General features: G+C 40.3%; 1 protein-coding gene across 3 annotated transcripts in view; it reads left to right on the forward strand.

The window, feature by feature from the left end:
* Positions 1-235: 235 nt before the first annotated feature.
* Positions 236-27,811, forward strand: part of EYA1 (EYA transcriptional coactivator and phosphatase 1) — a 162,110-nt gene continuing 134,534 nt past the window's right edge. For 2 of the 3 annotated variants that reach the window (XM_086885407.1, XM_086885391.1), the window contains exons 1-2: positions 332-438; positions 12,682-12,789. In XM_086885407.1, the coding sequence (XP_086741533.1) occupies positions 12,757-12,789 (33 nt within the window). In that variant the 5' untranslated portion in view covers positions 332-438; positions 12,682-12,756. Of the gene's footprint in view, positions 439-12,681; positions 12,790-27,811 lie in introns of all 3 variants that reach the window. The other variant, XM_086885397.1, reaches the window with a different exon arrangement.

The raw sequence follows: 27,811 nt of genomic DNA on the forward strand, positions 1-27,811 counted from the left end.
CCCTTACCTCCCGGCAGCGCTGCAGGCAGCCGGCATTCCTCAGAGCCCATCCTTCCCTCGCTAAGAACATCTTAATTCTCAGAAATAAAAGAAAATTAAAAAAAAAAAAAAAAAAAGGAAAATGTCAATTTAAAAAGCGCGTGTTGGTGGGGCGGGAATTGGGGGCGGCCAGCGGCGCTCTCGTGTGTGACGGCGGGCCGAGAGCTGAGGCAGCGGGCGGCGCGGCCGGGCAGGCGCGGTGCTGCCGCCGGGCGAGGCGGCGGCGGCAGCGGGAGGAGGCGGAGGAGGCGGTCGAGCCGCTCCAGGGAAGTTTCCTCGCCGCCGCCTCCCCGAAACCCCTCCCCGCCAAGCGCGGCTCCGCGCTCCTCGAAACTTACCGCCGGGCGCCGCTCCTGGGGAGCCGCCGGGCCCGCGCCGCCGCCCCTGAGGCCCCGCGGAGTAAGTGCGCGCCGAGCCGAGCCGAGCCGAGCCGAGCCGAGCCGAGCCGAGCCGAGCCAAGCCGAGCCGAGCCGAGCCGAGCCGAGCCGAGCCGAGCCGAGCCGAGCCGGGCACGTGGGGCCGGGCGGGAGGTGCCGGCTCAGCCCCGGGGCTGCGCGGGCGCGCAGCGGTGCGGAGCTGGCGGCGGGAGGGAGGGAGGGAGGGAAGGAGGGAAGGAGGGAAGGGAGGGAAGGGAGGGAGGGGCGAGGCCCGGGAGCCCCGGCGTGGGAGGGGAAGGGGCGGCGGAGCGCGGCTCGCCCGGCGCCGCGGGAGCCCCGGTGCCGGCCCGGGCCGCCCGGCGCTGCGGCGTGTCACAGCGCCGAACGCGTGTTCTGTGTCAGGGGGTCAGTCTGCGGACACCTCCCCGGGGCTGCCGGCTGTGGGCACGGCAAGTGTCAGGGAGCGAGGAGCGCGCAGCTCCTCCTCCGACGGACGGGGAAAAGCGACCGATACCGGGACACCGACGGCGACCCGGCCGACCGCGACCCCGCACCGGCGCTGTCCCCGCACCGCTGTCCCCGCACCGGCGCTGTCCCCGCACCGGTGTCCCCGCACCGGCGCTGTCCCCGCACCGGCGCTGTCCCCGCACCGGCGCTGTCCCCGCACCGGTGTCCCCGCCGGGAGCCCGCTGTCTGCCTGCCCCCGGCGGGTCGGGGCACGGAGGGATGCTCCTGCGCTGTTCCCGCTCTGCGCATCCCAGCAGCCGGGGAGGAGAGTGCTGAGCATGGGCTGCAGGGAGGGGGTGCACCCACAGGTGTATCCTTCCTCAGCTCGCTTGCTGGGGTTCTTATTTCTTCTGCCGTCACCTAAAACCTTCGTAGAGATGGATGGATGTGGCTGCTTATGAAGTGGTTTTGGGCTCTGTTGTTCATCCTGGAGATAAAGATTATTTTTTGCAGGAAATACTCTGTTCTTTAAAACTATACTTAAATTGGCAGTTTTTCTATCACAAAAGGTCAAAGTTTTCTTCAATTATGAAAATATAACAGTAGGCTTCTCCTTTCTCTCCCCCCTTTTTTCTTTCCCCTTTCAGACTCGTAGGAACATAGTGTTGTTTGAATGGCAAAGGGTAGTTCCCAGCGACTTTTAGTAGCAAAACTCTGTAATTGCTACATATGCTCCAGCAAAATGCAGTATGAACAGCAGCACCAAACAGTTGCTACGTTTGAAGACTCACACTTTCCATAATACTTTAAAATATGGTTATAAGAAGAGAAAATGGTCATTCAGCGCTGTCAGAAGTTCTTTAAAAAGAGTGGTGTGTGGAAAGTCCCCATGAAACAATTTCCAGATTAGAGCTGTTCATTCTCTGCCAAAAGCTATGTAAGCATGAACCGTAATGAGGGTAGTTGTAGGATCATGGGGTAGTCACGGAGCAGGTAGTCCAGCTGCAGCAGAAAGTTAAGAGACAGAAGGGCAATATGTATTTAAATGTCCCTAATTGAGGACTGCAGCTCATGGAGGTAGCTGGCACATCTTCTGAAGGCTAGTCTGGATACATTCCTCCCAAACCTTTGTTCTAGCTTGTACACAACTTGTTCTACTGTAGATTTAAGTGTGATATAAAACACAAGCATGCGTGTTCTCCACAACCTTTTAAAATGTATGGATTACTCTTTCTGAATGATTCACAGGTCCTCAAAATTTTAGAAATTATAATAGCATCAATAAAAGTATAATCTAAGTAGAGACTTAGTCACTAGTTCCTTATGTGACCATAACCAATTGTTACCAATAGCACCAATAACTGGTGTTATCCATTCCAAGCTTGATATTTCATTCCTAGTTTTCTTCATTAGCTACATCTTCTCATGTGAACTGAATCACAAACAGGGTAGGAAGAGAAAGGAGGAATAAAGTCACTCTTTTTTTTTATTTGTGGCTCTGTCCTCCTTGTGCTGCAAAATTTGTTGCTATGGGCAAGGTGAAGGATGGACTCTGGCAGTAGAACTGTAAAATCTTCAAAGGTCATTTGAACAGTTTCTCCCAGTAACTAGAAACTGGGGCCCTCTTGCATCCTGTGTATTTGGAGAATTTTACGTTATTTTCTTTGTTTCTCTCATTCAATTGCTTAATTATAGAATCCAAAAATATTATTGCTCAAAATAACCTTTCCTTCTAGATTTAGAGAGAGGGAGAGTGATACAAAATTAAGAATTTCAATTGAGTTAAGAAGCTTGAGTTTTTTTCCTTTCTCTCATTTTTACTCTCTTTATCTTTGACTGTTAAATCTGATATACCAAACATCATAAGATAATGATTTCTCAAATGTCTGGACACTGTTAATGCTTTTTTTTAAAATTTATTTTTTTTTCCTTTTTCCCTTTGTGACACAGAATATCTTCTTACTCTGTCTGATAGTACTAATCCTACAGCATGGACCTAGGAAGTAAAATATGAGTTTACCATTGAGTTCTGTGATATGGGTCAAACTACCATGAAAGGACTCTAACGGTTGGAGCAAGAAAAATTTGTCTGGATTTGATGGTGATGACAGTGAGCTGTGGCTGCCTGGCAGTGACATGCAGAGGGGCAGTTCTTGGGGGAGCCTGGGGCAGCTGCTGTCCATCCTCAAACCCTGGGCAGGGGGTGGGCAGTGTGGGCAGTGAATGCCCCAGCCTGCCCAGGACCCCCAGTGTGCCAGGCTGCCTGGGAAAATCACGGAGCTGAACTCCCACCCAGGGAGGTGGGTCTGCATTTCTGCAGCTCCCCTTATAATGAAGTGAGCTAGGAGAAAGCCCTGTATATTTATAAGAACGGAAATTGTGTGTGAAGTCCTTAAAATCAAGGAGGCCACAGCTGGGTACTTCGTATGCCTTTAAAAGCTTTTCCAAGTCGTAGTTGTTTCTCTGTCCTTTGCATGCTGTTTCCATAGCAAGTCACACCTACTGCTACTTTAGGCAATCGGCCTTATTCCTGAATTTTTTGAATTTTAATTACTCAGTTTAATAGCTTGAGCTCTTTATCATCTGAATATTGATGGGAATTACATGGTGTTGCGTAAATAAAATTATCTTTTTTTATGTTTTAGGTTATATTGTTCTCAAAAGAAAGTGAAATATTATGTCAAAAATGATGGTGTAGTTCATTCTTTGCTTTTTCCTTTGTTATGAAATATTATTTATAAAAACTTAGCTATAACATTATTTGATAAGTGAATCTATTTTTATAATAGTTGTACAAATCATGTTCTACAGATAGTAACCATTGTCTGTAGTGCTTTTCCCACTCAGTATATTGCTATAGCCAGTAATATTTAATAATTAAAGTTTCATCTTGAGCTGTGATGGTGAGAAAGTTTGCAAGACTATAAGGATAAGCAAATACTTAAGAAATGTGGCTGTTGCTAGAGGACAGACTGATTTAATGACTTAATTTCTACTGTGTTTCAGTCCTGCGTGTTTTGGTTTTTTTCATAAATGTATATTAAACTCATTCTCATTGGTAGATACAGTTTGGAGACACGGAGAACTGAAACTAAATATTGTTGTTTGACTAGGTGCATTTTTTTCTGACAAAAAACACATAATGCATCTTTGTGAAGTTGTGTAAGCAAAACCTATTTATCAAGGTTCCAAATCCTTAACTTTTGAGTTTTTATTATGTTAATAATGATGAGTAACTGAATTAATTTTCATGAAAACATACTTTGGAAGAAATCAGAGGAGAAGGATGTCATCTGTCAAACAAAAGATATGACAAAGTTGAACAGAACAGCATTAAAAAAATGTGCTTTACCATTGTTTTCCAAGGAACTGGGAGCCCTCTAAATACTCCTACGATAATTTTCTTCTCCTCCCCTGTAATATTCCAATGCTAATTGTCCAAATTTTTCAACAGATTCTTGGTGGGGTTTAATTTCATAAGGAGTGACTGCTGGCTAGATAAGGGAGAGAGGTCCCAACCAGTGTCTCCTTCTTTAACCCACTGATGGCAGGGATGGCCCCAAAGGGAGCTGGGCAGTGCCTTCCCTGGGATTACTCCTGACAGGCAAGAGCTTGAGGATGTAGAACACAAACGTGAAGGAAACTTGGCATCATTGTTAGGAAAAACCACTATCGCTTCTGCTTTAAAATTGGTTTTTAGTTAGCGAATTGTGGGTATTTCTGGTCACCATGGGCCAAATTTCCAAGGGTATTTAGGCGGCTAAAGGTGCAGCTGGGTCTTTACAGTAATTCACAAGGGTGCTTGCACTATAAAGGAACAGACAAACAAGTGTAAATGGCTGTAGATGCTTTGGCTGATGTGGTGCCTTTAAATATCCCATTGGATCTCACACTGACAAATTTGACAGCTCAGTGGAACAGCCTTCTGGTTTTCTCAGTATTAGGACCGTTCATGCTCTTTCATTTGGACTTAACAGAGGTTGAAAGAGTTCCCATTCTCAGAAATGAGTCCAAATGAAGAAAATAGACTACTTGCATCTGCTAGTGAAACTCACTTCAAAATTCAAGTAGGTACCTCTACTGCAGACAGAGAAAGCAGAAGTATTTGAAGATACTGATTGAATATATATATTATATTATATTATATTATATTATATTATATTATATTATATTATATTATATTATATTATATTATATTATATTATATTATATTATATTATATTATATTATATTATATTATATTATATTATATTATATTATATTATATTATATTACATTTATACTGATAGATAAAGATTGAAAGTAAGATGCTTCTTGTGGTGTGTGACTGTTGTGACTTACCAGTGAAAATTTTGGTTGACCTCAAGAGACAGGGAAGTTTTCTTATTGTAAAGAAGCGAGCAGCATCCTTAGCCGTGCTGATGGCGGTGTGAGGGAGGTCACTGCTATGCACATTGAGCTGGTGGTTGATCCGTTGTGAGATCTGCAAGTGGCACTCACATGGGGACACCAGAGACATGGCTCTGTGGCACACAAGGACAACTACACTGCTCCCAAGGGCAGGGTGAGTCCAGAGGCAGCTGGGTGGTTCTCACAGAGCGTGGGACCTCAGCTAGCCCTGACCCAGCGCTTGGGTCCCCCTCACCAGGAGATGCCAAGACTTTGGTCTCTGAGTTTCCTGGTTGAACGTTGAAAGTTGTTAGAATTTCAGACTCAAATTTATCTGATTTATTTAAAAAAATAAATAAAACTTTGAAAAATTATAAAACTAAGACATTTCACCTAGAAGAAAATTACTTTAATTGCTCTGTGTAAACCTTAAAACCTCTACATGTGACCTGTATTAATAATAACTAGCAAACTTTTACCTGTTTGCACTGAGTTATGCAGAAGCAGTACAGTTGCTTGTTGTTAGACCACAAACTTTTATAGACTGCATATATTTTACAAACTACTTTAAAAGCACATGTAAAATAATAAGTAATGCTCTACCTTTAATCTAAATTTATAATAGGTGTAGAAAGGCTTCTTAAAGCAGATATATAATTACTACTCATTAGAAACATTGTACAGAACCACACGGGTTGAAAGAAAGCTTTGTTTGTAAAGTATCTTGCACTTCTTTCCTGAGCTAGGTAAGGATTCCAGTTGCATGTTTTGATTCGTAGCTCGACATTTTTCTTGTACGTATTTCATACTCTTTATCCACCATGACACACAACCTAATAGTGTTAATCTGTTCATCCCCCTCACCTTTTGTAGCGTGTTTGACACATAGAAAGCAGAAAACAGATTTGTTGCTCAAAGACATGATGACAAAGGAATTGGCTGTTGCATTCTGGTTTCATTCTTTGTTAATGATACATAAATAAAACCAGGGAAATTCTAACTTTTTGATGATGAAAATCCTATGGAATGTTAAGAGGAAAGCTGTTTAATCCTTATTCGAGGCAAAGTTCACTTTGTAAAATGTTATTAATTTTTAAAAGCAGATTTTTTTATGTTTTCACCTTAAGAATATTCTTTACTTCCTGTCCTAAACTGTTAGTGTGTTTTTCTGCTGAACAGTTTCAATCTACATTTCAGATACAAATAAAGTTGATCCCACTGGGTAGTTTAAATGTACTATTAATTTTGTAAGTAATTTAGAAAAGAAATTCTGGCAAGCAAGTAACCAGTATAACTTTAACATTGTTCTACAGCCTGACTTTTGTGTGCATTTAGTATTCAATGAAAAATATGATCTTTTGCTATGTTTGGAGAGCTCTGCTTTTAAAATAATATTATTGCTTTAAATTTTTATATGTATATGTATCTGTCTCCCACTTTTGCCTTTTGTGGAGCTTCCTGACTGAGGCGCCCTGTTAGGTGTTTGTGTGAGGGAGATTGAACTTAGAAACCTGTCTACTGCATGCACCAGGTTTCATACCTGAAACCAGGTCCTAAATCCTGTTTAAAACTATTCCTGACCATTGGATCTGGGAAGCAACTCAAAGACTTCATCAAGACAGTTTTTAAAATAGTTATATTTCAGGTTTAAATCATGTAAAAGCAATGGCAAAATATTTACTTCATTTTTTCCTGTTCTTCAGTCTTACATCATTGCCTTCCTAACTTTTGAACATGACATTCTCAGTCTTCTTTCTCCACCTCAGGAGAGTTTACTGTGTATTTGACCATCTCTTCCAGCCCTGGGAGACCAGAGAGCTCTTCTGAGTTTGCTGAAATTAGCAACCAGGAGATTCCCATAAAAGCATGCCAACACCTTTTGCTTTTGTTTGTTTCTTCAGGTAGGAGTTTTCTCTTATTCTCAGTCCACTTTCTACAAATGTCTCAATAAGTGTGCTAATCAGGCAGAATCATTTTTCTAGCTTGCTTCCACTTGAGGTGAATAGCAAGGAGAGCAAAGTGAAAAGCTGTTCAAGGACCTTATGAGACAAGTCACTAGGCAATAAAATGACAACTTAAATTCTGCAGAGATAAATGTGAACTGTTAAACCTCTGTTGAAATAGTTGTAATTGTACATGGAAGGTGATGGGCACCAGGTTGACCCTCACCTTTAAGAAAGGGGGTCTTGGCATCTAAAATAATTCCAAGAAAATTTGTTCAATTCTCAGCAATTACCCCCAGAATGGATGTTCAGAATGGCTAGGAAAAAAAAAATAATAAAAAAAAATAATTACATAGCCTTCAGGTGGAGAATAGACAAGTACCTGAGAGAACTGTACTGAGGATTCCTGGACAGATAAACTCCATCTGTCTCAGGAGACCCCTGATCTGAAATAGCAGGAAACTGGAAAAATGCCATGAAAATAGCATATGCTTGTTCTGTTCTTGCTCTTCTGTGTCCAGTTATGGCTGTTGCTGGAGACAGTACCAGGATTGTTGGTCTCAACCAGTATTGTGGCCCTTGTGTTCTCAACATCTTTTTCATGTTAGATTTAATGGTATATGGGAGAAATGGACCACAAAGTCTATTGAGTAGTTCCTTTAAGACATACTTAGGCTTACAGTGTGATAGAAATCTTGTAAGTGTAATCCAGAATTCAGAATTCAGAAAGTAGCACAGATGTATTTCCCAGACTGTTACTGATATAATTTGCCTGTGATGTACTTTTTGTGTTCATGGTGCTTCATTTCTACCTTTTTTCTTGCTTCCTTGAATGAGATTCCTATGTAGGCAGATGAGACCTCATGTTTCCCTACCAGAAACTTAACTTCTCTGTGAAATTAAAAATATTAGGGAAATACCATTGTTTTAATCTTTAAAATAAAGTTGAAAGTGATTACCTAGATAGAAAAAAACCCCAAAAAACAAAAAAAACACCAAAAACACCAAAAAAACCCTTGATATTTTATTTCTATTATTTGCTTCTAATGAATGAGATTGCTTATTGCTAGACCTAGACTTGACAGTAATTTTTAAGCATGGTTTAAATAGGTTTTAAACATGCCTGTCTAGGACACCAGAGTGCTTGTTCTATGTTATATAAAGGAAAGCTTACAAAAAAAATGGAAAATTTTCAGCCCCCTTTCCCACAGGTTTACTTCAGCCACAAGTCCTGACACTCCGTGCATTTCTGCTTGATGGTGGTGGAAAAAAAAGATCTGTTGAGGTGAACATGGATGTTTATTGGGGTGCAGAAATAGTGACCTACCTCTTGTGGTGTTTTCCAGTGTGTTACCTACATGCTGCATGCCCACAGAGCTGTCTGGGTTTGCACACCCCCAGAGTCTGTGTCTGGTCAGTGTCAGCACTGCAGTTGGTGTGGGATGCCTCCAGCAGATGTGCACGGTAGGTCCCACACATCTGGGCACCTCTCTGTTTTGCTGGAGTCCCTGAGGCTCACTGGAAGGCAGGATGCTGTATTGCATCTGCAGGCGTTCCAGGCTGAATCAGAGGTGGTCTTCAGTCACAGCCCTGGAGTTAATTGTTTATAAATCTGCTGAAAGGTCCCTACTAAATTTAATTTTTAAAAATACCTTTCCCTCTTTCATTTAATTTTATTCTCTTCCTCATTTTTTCTTTCTCTTTCTTTTCGGTTTTCAGCTGTTACACTTGGCAAGTTTCTTTCCCAGCATTTGGAAATAATTGTTTTCTAAATGCTACCCGGGTTATCTGCCAAATTTAACACCTTAAAAGGAAGCGGGGGTGGGGTACAAGAGACCTACCTGGGATTGGAGTGAATGTAGTGAGTCTTTAGAAAGTGCTAAAAAGGAAATTTACCAAATACAGCACCTAAAATCAAAACCATTGAGTTCCCTCCCATTAACTGTAAAATACCACATGCTGTCATCTACAGGGTAAAAAAAGCCGTTTCACCCAGCCTCATAACCTCTATTTTTATTTTCTCTACCAAAAGGTAAAGCATGTGTGGATTTTTGGGTTCTTTTACTTCTAACCAATGCGTATAGCTTGGGGGGGATACAATTTTTTCAAAGTGGTCTTAGAAATATCCCTTCAGTTCCTGAGAAAGCATAAGAAAATAAGAGCAAAGCAGAAACCACTGATGGCACTAAAAATGACTTTATCTTGGAGACTTTGCAATGGCATAATCAGCCTGGAGGTTTTAAGACAGGATTGAATTTGCTGGTAGCACGGGAACAGGATAAAAAGTTTAATTCTTTCTCCTTGGTGATGAAAGGGCTAAGGTAGCCCAAGGTATTGTTGTGTTAGTGCTGTTTCTGATCACTGTGAGTGTCCTCAGGGGCTCAGTGCAGCTGAAGGTGTTTTACAGCAGCCCTGGGACAACTCCAAGATGTGGTTTAGCGGCAGTGGAGGTCTTGCATGGGAAGTGCAGAGCTTTTATGAAGGACAGCTCGGCAAGCATAAGGAATCAGGTTCCTTGTAGGTTCCTTGTAGGTGTCTAGGTGCCAGGGGTCAGCCATGGCCAGCTACTGTTTGGTCAGCCTTGCGCTGGGCACTCTCTCTGCACGTGGTCAGCCTCCAGTGGCGCCTTCCAGCGCCAAGGGATCGCTCCTCAGCGACTGTGTTTAACATCTGCTTCCCTGGTGACCTGCTGCTGGCTTTTGCCAGGTTTTCAGGTGGATGGGGACAGGGGGACAGCAGTTCCATCCATGACAAGGAGCTTGTTAAAGCTCCTGCCACCTCTGCAGGGTGGCTGGGAGGGGCTGGCAGCCACCCTGTGCCTGGCGGCAACGGCGCACCTTGAGGTCCATGTGTGTGGGGGGGAAATTGCACGGAGTTGGTTAACGCTTCAGAAAGGAGGGAATAAAAATCCCCCATAAAACACCTTCTGTGCTCCTCTGTGGGTTAGTTTTTTTTTATTATTATTATTCCCTTTTAAATGGTAATAGCTGTTTGGAAAGAAGACTGCTGGTCATCATGCCTGGTACAATAGTACTTCTTTAGCTGGTGGGACTCTTAATACTGTTGTGTATTTAACAGTAATAATATTTTACCAAACAAATTACTTCATAAAAAAGTAGAGAAAAATAAAAGGGGATACGTGCTTTCAGGACTTCCCTTCAATTTTGATCTTGTCTTTTTCAATAAATTGAGTTTTTGTCCTACTTATATTCGATGGCACATTTTGCATATAGCAGCTTCTCTGTAATAGATACTCTATGTAATTTGGGTATTTTTTTTTTGATACATTAACAACTCAAGGGAATTTAATTAGTTTTTGCAAAGCTTTACTAAAAGTTAAAAATAACCTAAGATGACAATTAGAATCAGGATAACTAAGTTGCTCTTGTTTAAAAGTTGAATTTTTCAAAATTAAAATTACTTAATTATATTGTGGATCAGCTGTTCTGTATTAGCATCTAAGCCCTCATGTTACTGTGGCTAGATTCTGCTGCCAGAGGTCTCTGGTGTCTTCTGAGCAAGACAAGTCTTTGCCCCTAGCAGTGTGGGTGGGTGTATATATATACATATATATATATACATATATATATATATATATATATATATATAGGAGCTTTTTGCAATGGCATGAGGGGCAGCATATGTCAGAGCAGAAATTACAAGAGTAGGCTCTTTTAACACTGGTGTGTTATAGGAATCTTTCCCAAAGAGAGAAGATATTTGCCACAGCAGCTCCTGCAAGTTAGGTCACCTAATTACAGCTGAACTATATTATACACTAAAACATGTATGCTTTTTCCTTCTGGGCTTCAATAGAAAATTACCAGTCTTGGTAAAGTTTCCTTTCCATTAGTAAAGAGAGCACTGCTGATCTGAAAATCCATCAGGTCATCCATACCAGCATTACATCAATTGACTTTTGAATATTTTTCCATTAGAAAAGGCTCCATTTTATTCCCTTGCTGAAGTGGCAGACTTTCAGTTAGTGTGGTTTTTCCATTCATTGAATTTTGCAATAAAAGAGTTTTTGAAACAGATGTCAGTCATTGCTTAGGAGTGGGGCATTGTTAGAGGGCTGTTCTCTCCCTTTTTTAAGCTAGAAAAAATTCTTGTCCTTCCCCACCCGAACTTTAATTGTTACTTTTTAAAGCCATAAATAATTTTCTAACCTATAATCTGGTGTCAGAACAAATATAAACACCAAACCCCGATTTCACAGAAATATTGCAGATTGGCCATTGTTCTCAGCAGGAGCAGGACTGGATTTGATCTCTCAATTGTAAACCAGAAAGAAGGGAGTGGATGCATTGCAGAAGCATGGTTCATATTAGCATCTTCCTTAGGGTGTGGAGTCGACCTGTTAACACTTTTTTAATGCTTAGATTTTATAGAAGTAGCCAAATGTGTGCAATGAGTAGTGTTCAAAAAACTGGGTTTGAAGGGATTTTTTAACTTTCTTGCTAGAGTCTTATCCAAGTAGAAAGATATGATTTTGGGTCCTGATCCTAAATTATATGTGTTTCATATGCAGAGTGGTTTTAGGACAAACTGAATATCTTCAGACCATATCTTCAGCAGTCACAGAAGAGCAAAGTGCTATTCACATTTGTGTGTTTATAATGTGTGTGTGTGTGTGTATGTGTGTATACTGTAAAAAATCAGATTTTCATTTTTATTCTTTATTGATAGCATTTTCCCCATGTATTTAGAAAAAAGCGCCAGTTTTTCTAATGAGGATTGTAGCCGTGTTTGTTTAAATTATGCCAATGAATAATTCTAAATTTTAAGAAGTTTACAGAATTTTATTCTAAAGAAGGAGGGAAATCATATTTTGGGTTGATATCTGTTTGGGAGGGTAAGCCTTTATTGCTTCATGTCAGTACTTTACTGTTACTTTAAACATCAAAGAACACCCTTTCTGAAGGTGGGAGAACACAAAGCATCCCATATTTATAATTTATGGGGCCTAGGACTGTGACCTAATGTAAACTTGAGGAGATTTAGTATAAAAATATCCTTAGCTTGAGGGCAACGTTTGAAAACTTTGTGGATTTTCTTTTTTATCCTGGCTAAGTCTACAATCATATTGCTTTGTTATTATTTCCTTTTAGCATTAAAGTACGATTGACATTGATAGATATCAGGGGAAGGCTGAGCTTCCTAAAGGGAAAAAAAAAAGAAAGAAAAAGAAGAAGAGATGTGTTGTTGGCACAGAAATAGGGACGGTAGAAGAGTTCCTGGCTGCCTTTTATTCTTCTGCAGACAGTGAGCACAACGGGGCTCTCGCTGCCTGCTTTTGGCTTGCACGGATTTGCAATAAACAGCTCAGCTATGTATTTGTTTTCAAGACTGATTCAATTCTTCAAAGACAACTGCTCCCAACTTGTGAATACTTGTTAGTTGCTGGAAAGTTGCAGAAGTGAAGATCAGCTCCTAGTTTCATGCCAACAAATTAATCCGGCGATGTGGTGCTGTCTTTTCCACAGGTGTGTGTGCACTAGGACTGTCTGAACCTCCCTGTAACTAATAGTCCGTATATAATTTGGAAGGAGAAATCTTCAATGGAAGACCCCGAGGGAATAAATGGGAAGTCCGTAAGTAAACAACTTGTCAGTCCTGAGAAAAAAAAAAAAAAAAAGTTGCGGCTTTTAAAGTGGCAATTATTTTTGTGGCAACCAAGTGAATGAAAGTCTTAGAGAGTGACATTCACTTTTAGTCATTGGAAGAGTCAGGGAATGATGAAATTAACTGAGAGATGGAGGCTTATGCTAAAGCTACAGAAAATTAAGCATAGGTTTAAAAATATTTGTCTTCACTGATTCATATTACAAAATAATGGTTGTTGTTTCTCTAAGAAATATTTGGCCTGCTGTGTTTATGTTGTTAACGTTTTTATCTGTTAGAGAGTTTTCATCCCATTTTTTGAAGTTGTTTCTCTTTGCCTGTGTGAATTATGCAAATACTGCTTCTGGGAGAAGTGAGTGCAACTCCTAGCAGCAGTCTTAAGAACAGTGGCAAAAAAATTGTGGTAGGATTGTTGTTTGTTGCAAATGCCTGTTTGTAGAGTCACAATAATAAGAAATTTTGCAAACTATCAGTTGTGATTAAGAATGTTTCATGCAGGGTCAAATGATTAGTTGTGTATTTTGGATTTGTTAGCTTAATTTGTGACATGATTGGCACTCAGTGAAATTCAAAATGTTACGTATATGTTTTTATTTGTAATTGTTTAACAGAATCTGTGCAATTACTGAACTGCAGAAATATTGAGATTACTTTATTTTTACCATTTGGAAAATAAGTCCAAAAGCTATTTAGTAAATTTAATTAGATTTGTTGCCTGCATTTTTTCTGATGTGTTTATTTTCTACATTTGACAGTACCCTATTCTCTCTCACTCTCCCTTTTGTATTTTATGTTTCTATATCCAGTTTCCCTGATGCTTCCATTTCATGTAGCAACAGAGTAGAAAAAACCAAGCGCCTTAATAATAAGCCTTTTGTGTTGCGTGTTTCTGTTGCACTTCATGTGTAGTGTAATTTTTGCTGTCTGAAGCAATATGGCTTTGATTATTTTCCAATGTTCATTTGTTCCAGTCTTGTCTCTATGTGTATTTGGGTATTTATCCATCGCTGCTGCCGCCATGTGTGGACAGGACCAGTTAACTCTCAGGGAAAGGGTGGCCATGGTTACCAGCAGGCACTAAACAGGGATGGCCCTGTTTGCAGTCGCAGCGCCAGAGCTTTCAGCACCACCCAAGCTCCTCGTTCTGTTTGGAGTCAGCCTTTCCTCCATGCATGAAAAGCCTTTCACTGATGCTGTCAGGGTTTTCTGAGCTTACACTGCGATACTTCCCCTCTGTGTGCCCGGGGTAGCCTGGGCTTCGTGTGCTGTGGAGGGTTTTGGGCTGGGTAATTGTGTGCTGAGCTGTATGTAATGACAAATGTAACTGTCGCTTAGCATAACGGGAGTATTAAGGGAAATATTTGTTCATGGTTTGGCACCACCAGCACTCCTGTTGGGGTTATTCATTCCATTCCTTCTTTTCACCACTTAGTCCAGAGGGCCTGTAAAACACTTCATCTGCTCAGAGTTTCCCTTCACATTACCCAAGTGGGTGGTAGTTGTTGATGCTATCAGGATTATCAAAATCTAAACCAGTAACTGCTGAATAGACCCACTGCACTCACCAGCACTCAGGCTTCTGTAAATGAGGACTGAAGCACCCAAAGATACATGACACAGGGTAGGGTGTGACTCTTCTGATTGCAGTGTCGTTGAAGAGGTTTAAAATGGGGGTATTAAACCCTGGAATCAGACCCTTCAGTTAGGTCTCACATTTATAATTGGACAGTCTGCTGCATTTGCAACAGCCAGCTGACCAACGGAGATTTCCTAAAAGCAGTAGTCAGAAGGCAAAAGAGTCTCAGTGAAAAGAAAGATGATGGTATGAATATTGTTTTTGTTTATTTTGTTCTATGTGTGTGCATAGAAGGAAAGACAGAGTGAGGGATAGATTAGCACTCTGTAATTAGAAACCAGAACCCAAAACCTTTTTGAGATTTAAGATCCCAAACACACGTAGTGGCTTTGAAAACCTGATGCTAGTCCATAGGAAAAGAAGAAAACTTCCCTACACATACCAGTTGAAAGGTAATTTAATTTTGCAACTAGCCAATGCAAGCTATGTAGTGGAAGCAATTTCAGGTACATGTGCATAAGGGAGGAGCTTTATTCGACAACTGAGAGATGAAGCTGGATAATGTTTTAGGAAGACACAGCTAGATGGACAACAGAGAAAGCACCAGGAGAAGGAGAAGGTAAAGGAAAATGAAAGAAAAGTTATCAGACGACAGTATGAGAGTGTAGATGAGGAAGTACTCTGCCTTTGGCCACGATTTCTCTCTTGAGGAAGAGGATGATGTTGCACATGGGAATACAGCCTGTCAGTGTTGATGTATACAGAAGATCCCGTAATAAGCCCAGTAACCTCACTTCTGCACTTCTGTTACACCCACACAGCTGAGAGAGTATTTTAGCTATTTCCTAATCAAGAAATGGTTCTAATTGTACTGTCACGGGCTTGGCTCACATTCTGTAGGAAATGAATTTCAAACCAGTTTGCAAACCTGGACATTACATCTGCTCCTGCCTTTCCTTTACTAGGTGCTTGAGAAAGAAGTACAACACAAACCTGAGGCTGGCTGGACAGAGGATATCAGTATGTTATCCTGTCTGAAAATTTCACTGAACTTCTGTTGCTTTCTTTCTGAGTCCAAAAAAGACTTTGAAGCCTGTTTGCTAATGATACACACTCCTATCAAAGATAGTTTCACTCATGTTTCATCCAGCTAAAACAAATGGTTGGGTTTTTTTAATTTGTATTTTCTTCATCATCCTGAGGGGGTTTTTCTGCCTGCCAGTCATTTGCAACAAGTCCCACTGCTCAAATATACTTGAGAAATAAAAAAAACAACCTCTTGTTTTAATTATTTCAGAGAGGAAAATGTCATTTTGGGTGTTAGAGAAATTCTGATTGTAAGGAGACTGAGACTGAGTAACAGTACATCTTATACCAAATTGATTTCAAAATATTTATGCAAAATTATCATGGCTTATATTTGTGGTAGGCTAAGTCTACCAGTTCCAAACTTGGCATGGTATGAATCTGTTGCCCTAGAAACCCTGTAGAAGCCCTAAAAAGGTGACAAACACTGATAAGAGTCAGAATGGTAACCCAGGTGATTAGAGGTACCCTGATGATGACTTTTAAAAACAACTCAAAAAGGGCAGTGTAGAGGTCAGCAGGTATTTTATTTCATTTGATTTGCCTGTGATTTTTTTTTTTTAAATGTGTGGGATTTATTTATTTGCAAAACTCAGCACAAGAAAATTTTCACAAGTAAAATATTGGCATGTTTTCAGCAATTACTGTACTCTCTGGGGATAATTTGGAGGGCTTTTCTTCCATAACTCTCTCTCTGGTAGCGATATTATGTTATTATACAGCATAAAATAATTTTCATTCCTACCCTGTCCAGGCTCATAATTGAAAATTCTCATAGCAAAATTTCACACCAAGAAGTATTTTCAGCATTGAGTATTTTTGATGATGGAGTTTGCCCATCTGGAAAACAGAGCGAAGACTCTGAGGCCCTCAGCAGTCAAGGTAGCTCCAAATAGTGTGTACCCAATGAGCCAAAAAAGGAGGTGCTCTTGATCCACTCCAGCAGTTAATCTTCTCTGATTCCCCCCACAGCCCCCAAACCTCAGCTCTCAGTCAGCACTCTGGGCAGCCTGGCTGCATATTTCCAGCTTCTTTCTCCTCCCTGCTGCTCACTGGACACTTCTCTCCTGCGAGCCCCACGCCACGTTCCGGAGAGCGACACTTTGCTCCGAAAATTCACCTCCTGCCTCCGCTAGCGGAAAGACACAGAGCAGTGAAACCAAGTAGTTGGTTTCAGCAAGAAAGGGGGAGGGAGAAAATAAAAACCCAAACCAAAAAACATCCAGCACCTGGCTGCAGCAAAATAATGAATTTTGCAGCAAACATGTGAGATTCTGTGGAATCTTGGAAAAATGCCAGACTCCACGACCACAGAAATGCTGAGTCCATGGGGCCCAGAGAGAGATGGCTGGGGCAGTTCACATCTCTCTGTCTTTGTTTCAAGCTCCTTGCAGTCTTACTGAGGCATCAGATTACACTCTCTTCACATTTTCAAGGTTATCTTCACTACCAGAAGGGCTAGAAAGTTCATTTTGTTTCAAGGCGAGCCAGGATCCGGCAGCACAACTCTCGAGCGGTTTCAGAGGCCACTGCCACGGTGGTGGCATGGCTGTGCCTGAGGGCATGGCTGGTGACCTCCAGATTTGAACAGCATCATCAATGACATGTTTGTCATGCTTACTCACATTACCTGTTTGTCACATTAGGGAACAAAGTCTGTGAGGAGGAAGGGTGAAAATATTTTACCTTTGGTTGAAAACTTCCAGCATTGTCACTGTGAAAGCCATGCATGTGCTGCCTAGTTTTTCTCAAAGACTGGCACGGCACTGTTCTCCCCTCCGTGCTCCCCTCCTGTTCTGAAGAAAGGCGTGACACGCTTCCTTTTTGGAAAGCTCTGCAAGGCAATAACCAACAAGCACCATGCAATTGCAATCTGTAACTGAGCCTATAAAATGTAATCGCCTGCGCCCTTCCCACTCCCCTTCCCCTCTCTATCTGCAATTGGTAGAATATTGGAAACATAAGCCACAAAACCCACTTATTACGCTCAGTAAGTGTCAAAAAGAATGAACAGCCGGAACTAGCTGATGTATTTAAATTCCCCAAATTGAAGTGAGCTGCTGCTAGGCCATCTAAAGCAATTGCTCAATCAGTAACTATTGATAGAATTTTTTCTTTCAAAACATTTTAGTAAAAATACTCCTGAAAATTGTAAGCGTGTTTGTGGACAGTTTGAAAATATTATTCACTACAAGCTCTTCATTCATCTGGGTTTGCAGTAACACCGTGGAGAAATTCTTGTGACTTTAAATGTACCTTTCCTAACTGGTGGCAGAAATCCTAGAGTGCCGTAGGCAACGGTGCTTGTAGCACTGACAGAGGTGCTGCTACCCACAGCTTGTAGTGTTGGGCATATTCCTCAAGGTCACAAAGACCTTGCAGGGGTTTTGTTGGAGTCCATCTACAGATACCACCACTTATCTTGGTTACAAATCCTTGTTTCCTCAGAGAGATGGAATTTTTTTCTTTGTCACTGCATGAGGCATTTTTAGATGCCTTGTAAAAGTGGATGTATGAGAAATACACAATCCATCTGACTTTTCCCAGCCACTGTGTGCAACTGTTCAGCGTGGAGTTTCTTCTTGAAAGTCTTGATGAAGTTGTAGCTTAGCCCTTAAAAGTAAAAAGCAAACTGCCAGTGAAGTTTATTTTCTTTTTTACTAGGTTTTCTGGACCATTGTTCCGCTCGAGGAGCCATGTTTGTTAGTTTTGGCTCTCTGACTTCTCTTCCTTAAGGATAAACTCTCCTTAGGCAGTTGTACAACTATGCACTGAAAGACTGCATAGCAGTTTATTCACAGCCCCAGCTCCAGCCGAATTCAACTGTGTGACTTCCTGGCTTAAGCAGGGGTGCATCCGCAATGTAAATACCTACTTGATTCTGTGGAAAACCAGGAGGTTTTTTGTTTGTTCTTGTAAAAGATTCCTGCGGGAAGCTTAACTTTAAAGTTGGCATCCAGCCTTCTCTGCTGTGACTCGGATACTGATCTGATTTTGTGCTTTCATGGACATTTTTATATTCGAAAATTTTTAATTCAACATTAGCTTTGCTTACAAGCCGCAGAGCAGAATAAAATCACATTACAAACATTGTAGTATTAGATTTTATCACCATTTATTTCTTCTCGTCTGCCCAGGGATTTCTACATGTTCGGTAGAACTAATTTGCAGTCAGACACTGAGGTCTTCTAGAAGGCCAGCAGGCTCCACAAACTAATTTATCCAAATAACCAATCCCTCATAGGCCAACCATAGAAGGACACCAAAATGGCCTAAGCAGGCAAAGCCCCCTTTTGAAGTCTGGAATGTTTTGACTGACTTGAAACAGGCGGCAGGAATGAAGGGATAATTTTCAGTGACCCATGGGACTTTTTTGCCATTTTCAAATATTAGGTAAAACAAAGAGAAATTGCTTGTTCTAATTTAGAAAGACTTAGCAATCCGGAAGGTAACCAGACTCAGAATTGAGTACTAAGGTATAGAGCTGAAGTTTACTTAATGCACTGAAGGTTTGCATCTGGGTATATGGTATTTACACACCCACACGTACACAGGCTGCTTTACTTATACATGCCCATGCCTAAACTGTTTTTTGAATTTGACTTGTATAAAAAAACTTTAGTACAAGGTATATTAACGCAATATTAAGTGGACTACCTGGAATACTGTTTTTAAGTACAGATGGTTTGTCTTGAAACAATAATTTCTAATTAGAAGGATGTGTTTCTGTTGCTGCTTCAAAAGCTGGGATGCCAAGGCTTCCATGCCATACCTGTTTTCTTCCACCCCCCTGTCCTGGTGCCATTTGAGTAAAAGTGGAAATTAATACAATTTTAAGTGGGTTTTCTAGTCTAAAGTACTCTTGCAGATACAATGGGGAAATATTTTGATGTGTACATAAACCCACAATTTTCTATGAATACTTCTAGGGAGAAAGAGAGAGTGTGAATATTTAGAAATGAAACGAAAACTTTACAGATCAGGTATTTCCTGCTCAGCTACTTGAATGTGCATCTTAAAGACAACATGGAGCAATCACATGGATTTCTGCAGCTTTTTTAGAGACATGCTCTTGTAAATTTGGTCTCAAGTTTACCATGCATATATTTATGTGATAGGTTGAACCCTGTACTTAGCAGCACAGACCAGCTTCAGACCAACTAATGGCACAGACCATCTCCAGCACTCAGCTTCCTCCCCATGACATTGACTTGCAGGTGAGCTGGAGCTTCCCAGTGAAAGGAATGTTGTCTGTAAAAAGGATCACTAAGCCAGTAGCGAAGCTGCTCTACCTGTGCTGAATTGAATTATGTTTCCTTAAAACAGTATTTTGATGGGGATTTTGGTCACCAACTCACCCTTTTCCTTCTGACATCTTTGGTGGTTCTTGGCATGGGGCATTTCTGTGCAGCTCATATATATCTTGATAACTGCATGGATAGTAATATCAGCAGATGGGAGGTTCAAGCTGGCACTTGAATATTTGTGGTACTGGGTTGGGCTGTGGCTGTCAGTGGTATTGCTCCTACATACAGAACAAGCTCCTACTTTTACTTTTTTATTTTATATGGGGTATTAAAATATAAGTTCCTCACAATTTCAGGTTTTTCTGAAATATTCATTCTTACTGTTGTCCTATGGTAATAGAAAATACAATGGAATGACAAAGAAATCCTGTTTAAATGCAGTTTTCATTCCTGTATATACTGATCTCAGATTAGTGGATTTCAGAAACATGATGTTTAAATTAATGTCATTTTGGTGTGAGTTTATATATGTGTGTCTGTGTGTGTCTGTGTGCATGGAATGTATTAGATTAAATTAAGTTATGTTTCAGCTTTTACTTGAGGAATATAATTTTGTTAGTAGTTAATAATGTTAATGCCATGATTTTCTCATATTATGTTTACATATATGGCTACAGTAAAATCAAATTATATTTGCTGGGGGTAAGATTAGTCAGTCAAGAAGCTGTTTACAACAGGAAAAATTAAAATTCAGACTTGGTAGGAAAGAGATTCTTCTCTATTTCTGTCTGCCTTGCTGTAGCTATACTGTCTAGACTGTCCTGGAAGTCATAGACTCAGTGGCCTCGTGGTCCATGCACAGCACAGCAGCAGAATCTGGCAGTGAATAGAAAGCTTCACAGGGATCAATCTCATCAATCACATATAATTTGTCATTTCAGCATTTTTGGCATCCAAAGCCTTGTATTCTGCCACCACCATTCACATAGGGTGGACTTCCCATTGTGCTGACAGTGCACTTCAACTGTGCAGTGCAGCAGATGGGAGAACATTTCTCCCCAGCTCCTAAGGATGTCAGCTCCTACCCCAAAGTACAGGATCTGATTATCCTGATTATAATTTACAGAACTGTTAAGTACTGGTAATGGTCATGAGTCAATGAATGAAATTGCTTGAAGATAAAAAATTAAAGGTTTTATCTCTTTTCTCATTCTGTTTTAAAAGAAGAAAGTAGGAGAGGAAGTAATTTCAGACACACTTTCATACTTTTCTAATGCTGTGGAGTAATTTTAAAATATAAGTGTTGCATTTGGGCAAAATGAATGGGAATTCAAAGAGTGAGAGCTTTTAGAGTAAGCAGTGCTTTGGTGCTCATAGATTCAGGAGTTTGCTCTTGCTGAATCTGTGTTTAGTACTGTAGATATTTTTAGAAAGTAAGCATGATCTATTTTTTATTTTATTTTTATTCTTAATAATTGGGCACTTTTTTCATGTTTGACCACCCTTTTAGGCCTGTAAATAATTTAAAAGATCTAAAAGTATTTCTGCATTCAGAATCAACTAGTTAAATGCTTATATGTCTGGCTTTCACCTTCAGTTATATGTACATGAAAAAAGAATCTAAATTTAGGGTTGCTCTGTTCCACTTCAATTTTTCTACTCTAGTTTGAAGCATTATTTTTTTGGGGAACAAGCAAGGTGTACTTAGTGGTAGGCTGATGACTACCTCAGATCTTTGTCCTTTGCAATAATACTTTGAAGAGGGACAAGGTGCAAGATCTATGTTATGTTTTTCTCTGCTTTTTGCAAGGCTGTGTAAAAGCTAAGTGGCACATCAAGCAGGTTTCCATAGTGCAGACACTGCATAAATCCTCTGCTCAGTCCCTGTAAGGGCTGCGTGCTGCCATTATGCTTTCTATAAACAGAAGACAAGTGCACTGCCAAATCCTTGCAGCGCTGGACATCAGCGCTTTCTGTTCTTAGCTTGCCTCGTTTATTGATGCTCAAAGACTGTCTTATTTGCCAGTATTGCATCCGCTTTTGATCATCAGGAGCAAGGAGTATCTTGCACTTCTTGGTAGCTTGGAATCTCCATCTTTGCAATTTCTTCTCTGTCTGCAATTTTTAAATAAAATAATTACCTCTGGTGAGTGTAATTAATTTGACATTATTTTGGTCTGACTAGTGAGACTTAAAGACAAAAACTGCTCAGAAGGAAACACTTTCAGGGCTGGACAGGAAAACGAGAGCCTCGTATGACAGCTTGAAGAACCACAGACTGAGACTAGCAGAGAAGAGCAGGAGGTAAGTGCCACCAGACTGGGACAGACATAACTTAGCCTGGTGCTCTGTCTCTAACAGAGACTGGTGTCACACAGTTAATGAGAGTAGGAGAAAGAGAGCAAATCCTGCTTTTGAGAGGATGGAAGATACATCCAAAACATTGTGTTTAATGCTGTCCTTCAAGAACTTGCTTTTTGATATGTGTGTGCTTTGATTCTCTCTAGTGGTAAGTTCCACAAGTTAATTACGCCTTTTCAGAGAAAGTGGTTTTGTTGTTTTATGATTGCTGCATAATAACTGCAGCAAAAACATGGGGTTGTTAAGTTTTCCTGACAGGAGAAGTAATGACTTGTCAATCTCTGTTCACTTCCTGCAGTCTCTTTCCTGATTTGGTAGAATTCTCTTGTTTTCATGACACAAAGGTGTCTCTTCCAAGCTGAAGAGTTTTGTTTTTTCCTGAGGCTGCTGCTGAGCTTTGTGTGAGAGATTCAAGATGTGAGCAGTCTGCCTTTATGATGTTTTCTGTTTTACTCTGTTTCCTTCCTAATAATTTTAAGCACTGCATCCACTCTTTTGACTGCCATTGGCCACTGAATTCTGCATTGTTTTCAGAAAATTATTGGCAACATCTGCAAGATCTCTTCCTTGGGAACAATAGATAATTTAGCACTTATCCTTGTCCATTCTCAGTTTGAGTTGTCTTTTACTTTGCATCTATCAACGCAGAATTTCACCAGCTCTTGTCATGTGTAGTCACCATGAAAGCAGTTCTCTGTAGGCAGATTTACTTTGAGCTGACCCGAGTAATTTAACAAATTTATAACCTTGCTGTTTGTCATCTTTTCCAGGGTATTTATGTTTAATAGACCAGGTCATTTCTGGAATTCCACTAGTAATATTGTGAAAACTGCCCACTTACTTGGTTCCATCCTTTAAATAGTAATTCATGACAGACCTTTTATTTTACCTTATGACAAATTGTTTAAGAGCTTTTGACTTGTGAGAGTTTTTCAGAAATCTAAATATACCACATTAACCAAATCATCCTTATCCAAATAATCATTAACTCCTTACAGAAATGCAAGTAATCTTGAAGTTATGACTTCTCTTTACAAAGGCATGCTTTCTCTTCCCCATTACATCATATTCCCATGTGCCTACCAATTCTCTTGTTTATTATAACAGCTGATTTGATCATGCTTCCATTGTTTTAGAGCTCTTGGGTGAACTCTTGAATCTGCCTGGTTTGTGTCTCTTCGTTTTGTTGATCTTTCCCAAAGCTTCTGCTGATACTTTGTTTTAGAGCTGTCAAGGTCTTCTCTTCTTGGTTACTGAACATCACGCAATTAATTAATTTTGCTATTTCTGCAATGATCGTGTCTTGACTGAATTTTCCTTTGTTATCACAGTAAAATGTTGGCTTTTTGCATGTTTTTCATGAAGTGTTTATATTAATCTGAGACAATAACAAATGGTTCTTCATGGTTGGGGTATTTTTGGCCTATGTTTTCCTGTGTTTGCGTTTGAATCTACAGAATGTGAGCCCTGTTCCAGCTTCAGGTGTTTAGTGTGTGGAACTCAGCTTGTGGAATATCTCTGATGGACTTCAGGACCTTTCTCACTGAAGCTGATCAGCTTCAGAAAAAAGTCTTTGAAGCTGAAACTGTGAATTTGTGTTGAATTAGCTTAAATAGTTTTCACCAAAAAAAACCCTGAAACTGGGGGCACTGTCATCAGCTGCAAATGAGGAAGATGTGATTCCACCCCCTCCTCAGTCTGCTCTCTGGTGATGGCACTTTGGGATGTCTTCCCATGACAGACAGCTTGGGCTGGAGCAGACAGGTGAATGAACTTTGCCATTACAATCAAGTATTCTACCCAACACAAATCGCAGCTTCTTCCAGACAAACAAGAGGAGTGGTACTTTCCTGGAGGAGCAGTTTGAATTCTAGCTCTAATCAGACAGAAATGTGGTTTAAGCTCTCTTTTGCGTTTTTTGGCTTGTAAGACAGGGTTGTAGGAAACACCTGCCTCAGCCAGCTACCCCCCTTTCTGCAGTCATCCTATCTTTTTGTTAAAAGCTCTGTCTCCAAAACTTTCTTCTCCCCTTGCTAGTAAAGTTTCTGGATAGTTCTGATTTATGGTCTGACTCAAAAGGATTAGACAGATAGGTTTGAGGGGAGTGGGAACATAACCTTCCAGGAAAACTTGCATATGGGAGTGTGTGCTGCTTTCTTTTTGGAACCTGCATCTCACTGACCAAGAAAAGATACTGCTGGGAAACATACAGATTTTTATGTAATATTTTTTTAAGGTCAATCAGTAGCTTTGCGAGTTTCAAAAAATATATGTGCTTTATATCTGGAGGAAGATCAAAGACCCATTCTGGCAGGTGGCACAAATAGAGGAAAGAGAAAAGCAAGCTGTTGCTTAAAGAAATTGCATGGTTAGTTTAGAGCAATATATGATGGAAGAGTAAATTTTAGAGTTTTAAGCCCATCTGTTCTAAAAGAAAATTCTGAGAGTTGAATTACTTCATTTATTTTTTAAAATATTATATTTTCTTAAATGAAAACTGAATTTATTCGGTGTTCTTAATAAGTAATTCAGTGACTATTGTCTTTTGGTTGAACAGATGCACTACTTGAAGATTAACTCTTATACAAGGCTTTTTTCCTGTTGTTAAAGATCAGTAAGCAGATCTATTGATACTCAGGTCTCAGGTAGTTTAGCACCCCTGGCTTCAGTGGACACTTGCAGCCAGTGCCTGCTGCAATGTTGCTGGATGAATCTTAGAGCTTGGGACTGAAAAGACAGTCAGTGTCATCTCTCCTATGCACTGTGGCTAAATCCTGAACAAGTCAGCAAAATGTGTGGTTCTGCTCTTACCTTGTGCTCTTTTCTTTCTCCACTTTATTCCTCCTCTTTCCCATCTCTGTTGCCTTCTGTTCATGAAAAGTGTGTCCTAATTAACACGCATGATTCCTCTAGCATGTGAGCTGTGAATCCTCAATGGACAAAAGTGCTAAAACCTATGCCTTAGACTGTCTGGTATTAACATAGTTTGGTAGATCTGAGAACAGCTGATAAGATCATGAGCCCAGCTTGGTCAACATATTACAATTAAAGGTGTGCAGGTGGCAGAGGCTGTTTCTATTTTAATTATACCTCCTTCTATTCTTGGGGTTTTTTCTTTTTTTTTTTCTTCAATTACAAAAGATCGGGCACCAGCAATACAGCAGCTCAAATCCCTTTTCTGTCTCTTCCCAGGCTTCTTCCAGGAAAGAGTTAATCCAGTGACCATTGGATTATAATGGCATGACAAAGATTTAATCCCCATTAAATTTTTTGACATATAAGTGGGAAAAGAGCAAGAAGTGTTAGCAGAAAGAAAGCAAGCTAGTTGTAACACCTTAAAATCCTGAAAGCATTTATTACTTTTCCTTATTAGACAGTCTCTGTGTGGATCATTACGATGGTGGGGTGTGATGATTCCATTCCTTGAAATGCCAAGATGTTTTGACTGCTTGCCATTGTGTAATGGGAAGGGTCATGCTGACATCTGTGAATTTCTGGGCCTTTTAGAGCATCTCTTGTGAGTTAGAGCTGTTACCTGCATGTTATGGCATTGAGTGTGTTGTGCAGGATGAGGCTGTGGTGAGCAAAGGTGAGGAGGAAGGAGGCACCTGCACTCTGTAGTGTAATCCAGGAGTGGGTAATAAAATGCTGTGAATGATAACTCTGAATGGGAAGTCAGGCAAGGAAGTTTTGGAAAAAAAGAAGGATAATTCATTTACTCTACTTACCTGCCTTTCCCAGCCTTTGACTTCATGTTTTACTGGCACAGAACAGTCCTTTATTTCAGTTGATGAAGGAGCATAGCAGCACGTACCTAAAAAATTATTTGTGCCTCTGAGCTCTCCAGTCTTTTATAACCTGCCATGAAAATAAAAACGGATATTAAATATTTTTCCAGCATGACTTTGAGAGTTATCAATTATGCACTTCTGCTGAAGAACATTTTGACTATTTGCTTACTTCACACTAATGTCAGATTTACACTGATGCTGTTTAGGTCATCCTGACTCCTTTCCTTAAGCACTGGTACACCTTTGGCTTTGCTCCCATTGACTGTCAGCTTGTGCTAATAATAAACTGTGGATCTCAGCTGTTTTTACCAAAAAGCCAGTGCTCTTTTGGAGACTTTATTTTTTTCCCCTGCACTCATCTTATTCAACCACTGATGTTTTGTGCCGCTCTAGTTTCTCATTGTCAGAAGCTAAGTAGGAAAACATTATTCTCTGCAAGTGTTCAGAGGGCATTCAGCATTACAGACAGCTGCTAGAAATAGAAGTCCTTCTTGGTTTTGCTGAGCAGTTGTGGATAGTTTGTGTCAAGCGAACTCAGTGGGAGATTTTATGTTGTTGTTGCTGCTGTTACTTAGAGAGGATTGCAAACTCTTGCCACATTTTTTATTGCACACGGCATTTACTGTCATGGGGTTCTTGTCTTAGTATTTTTTTCTTTTTACTGGATTTCTTGGCAAATGTTTCATGCTTAAGTATCTTTAACACCAAATCCTTGTGAGATACTAGTTTAGAGGGCATTATTATTCTGTCTGTAAGCCTTGCACCCTGCTGAGAAATTGAGTTACGTTTATAAGTCAAAGAGGATTGTCAGAGACAAGTGGTGCTGACAAACCCAATGTGTTTTGTGCTTTAACATTTGTTTTCTGTGAGCAATTTGTAGGTATAAAAGTAACATTGGAGTAAATTAAGTGATAGGAAGTGTTACACAGGACCTGTGTAGGTCTGCCAAGAAAAATAAACATGCCTGTGATGAAGTGTGTGACAGTGGTGTTAGCAGAGCTGTAGTGGCTCTTGGAGGGACGCTAAACAAGCATCATTGGGATCATAAACAAGCTGACCATGTGGAGTTCAGGAGCTGGGCTTCTGAAACAGACATTCTCTTAATCAACCACAACCTTTCATTTTACTGTTCAGAAAGGAGCTTTAAAACCTTGTTATTTTTATCAGTTCTGAATCTGTCAGAATTGGAGGACTAGATTAACTGTAACATCTGATGTGTTTAATCCAAGATCTTTTTAGCCCAAACTGTCACTAGGGGTTTCATGATTGCTCTGGTGACACTTTCTAAACATCTAAGACTTCAGTAAGGAGGAAATAAAATTTCTCTGCTTTGAGATCTCCTTGTTTAATTGGATGTAATGTTCTGGTAGTAAGGAGGGTTTTGTCATTAAAACACCGATCTGACTTTGGGAAATGAATCCTGTCCATGGCTGTCCTGCAAACTGCTTGTATGACTGTGATGCTGTGTAGTTTGTCTCTGCCTATTCTTTTTTTGCAAAATAGGACAGTAATGTTTTCCTTATCATAATAGTCCAAATAATTTGAGCTAGTTGTGGTAAGCTTCTGTTAAGTATAGAGGTTGCACTAAGAACTGTCTTAAAGTACTGAGCATTCAATTTATGCTTTTGAAAGTAAAGTGAGATTGCCAGGCAAGAAAAACAAACTACTCTTAGCTTTTGTTTTCAGTAATCAAAAGGATGAAGCTCAAAATATTCCTATGAAGATCTCTGTGTAAGTGCTCACAGCAAATATGTTCCAATGGGCAAATACAAAACACACAGAGACTGACCCATATGTTTTTTAAGTGATAAAGATCTGAAGTCTAGATGTGAACACTGTATTTATTATCTGTCCCCATGGAGGGGATGGGAATTATGTGTGCGGAGCTAAAGCTGTGAATTTGATCCAGAACTTTCTTCTGTATTCTGTA

This window comes from Cyanistes caeruleus, chromosome 1 (genome assembly GCF_971803275.1).
Source record: "Cyanistes caeruleus chromosome 1, bCyaCae1.hap1.1, whole genome shotgun sequence".
In the NCBI taxonomy this organism is placed as follows: Eukaryota; Metazoa; Chordata; class Aves; order Passeriformes; family Paridae; genus Cyanistes; species Cyanistes caeruleus.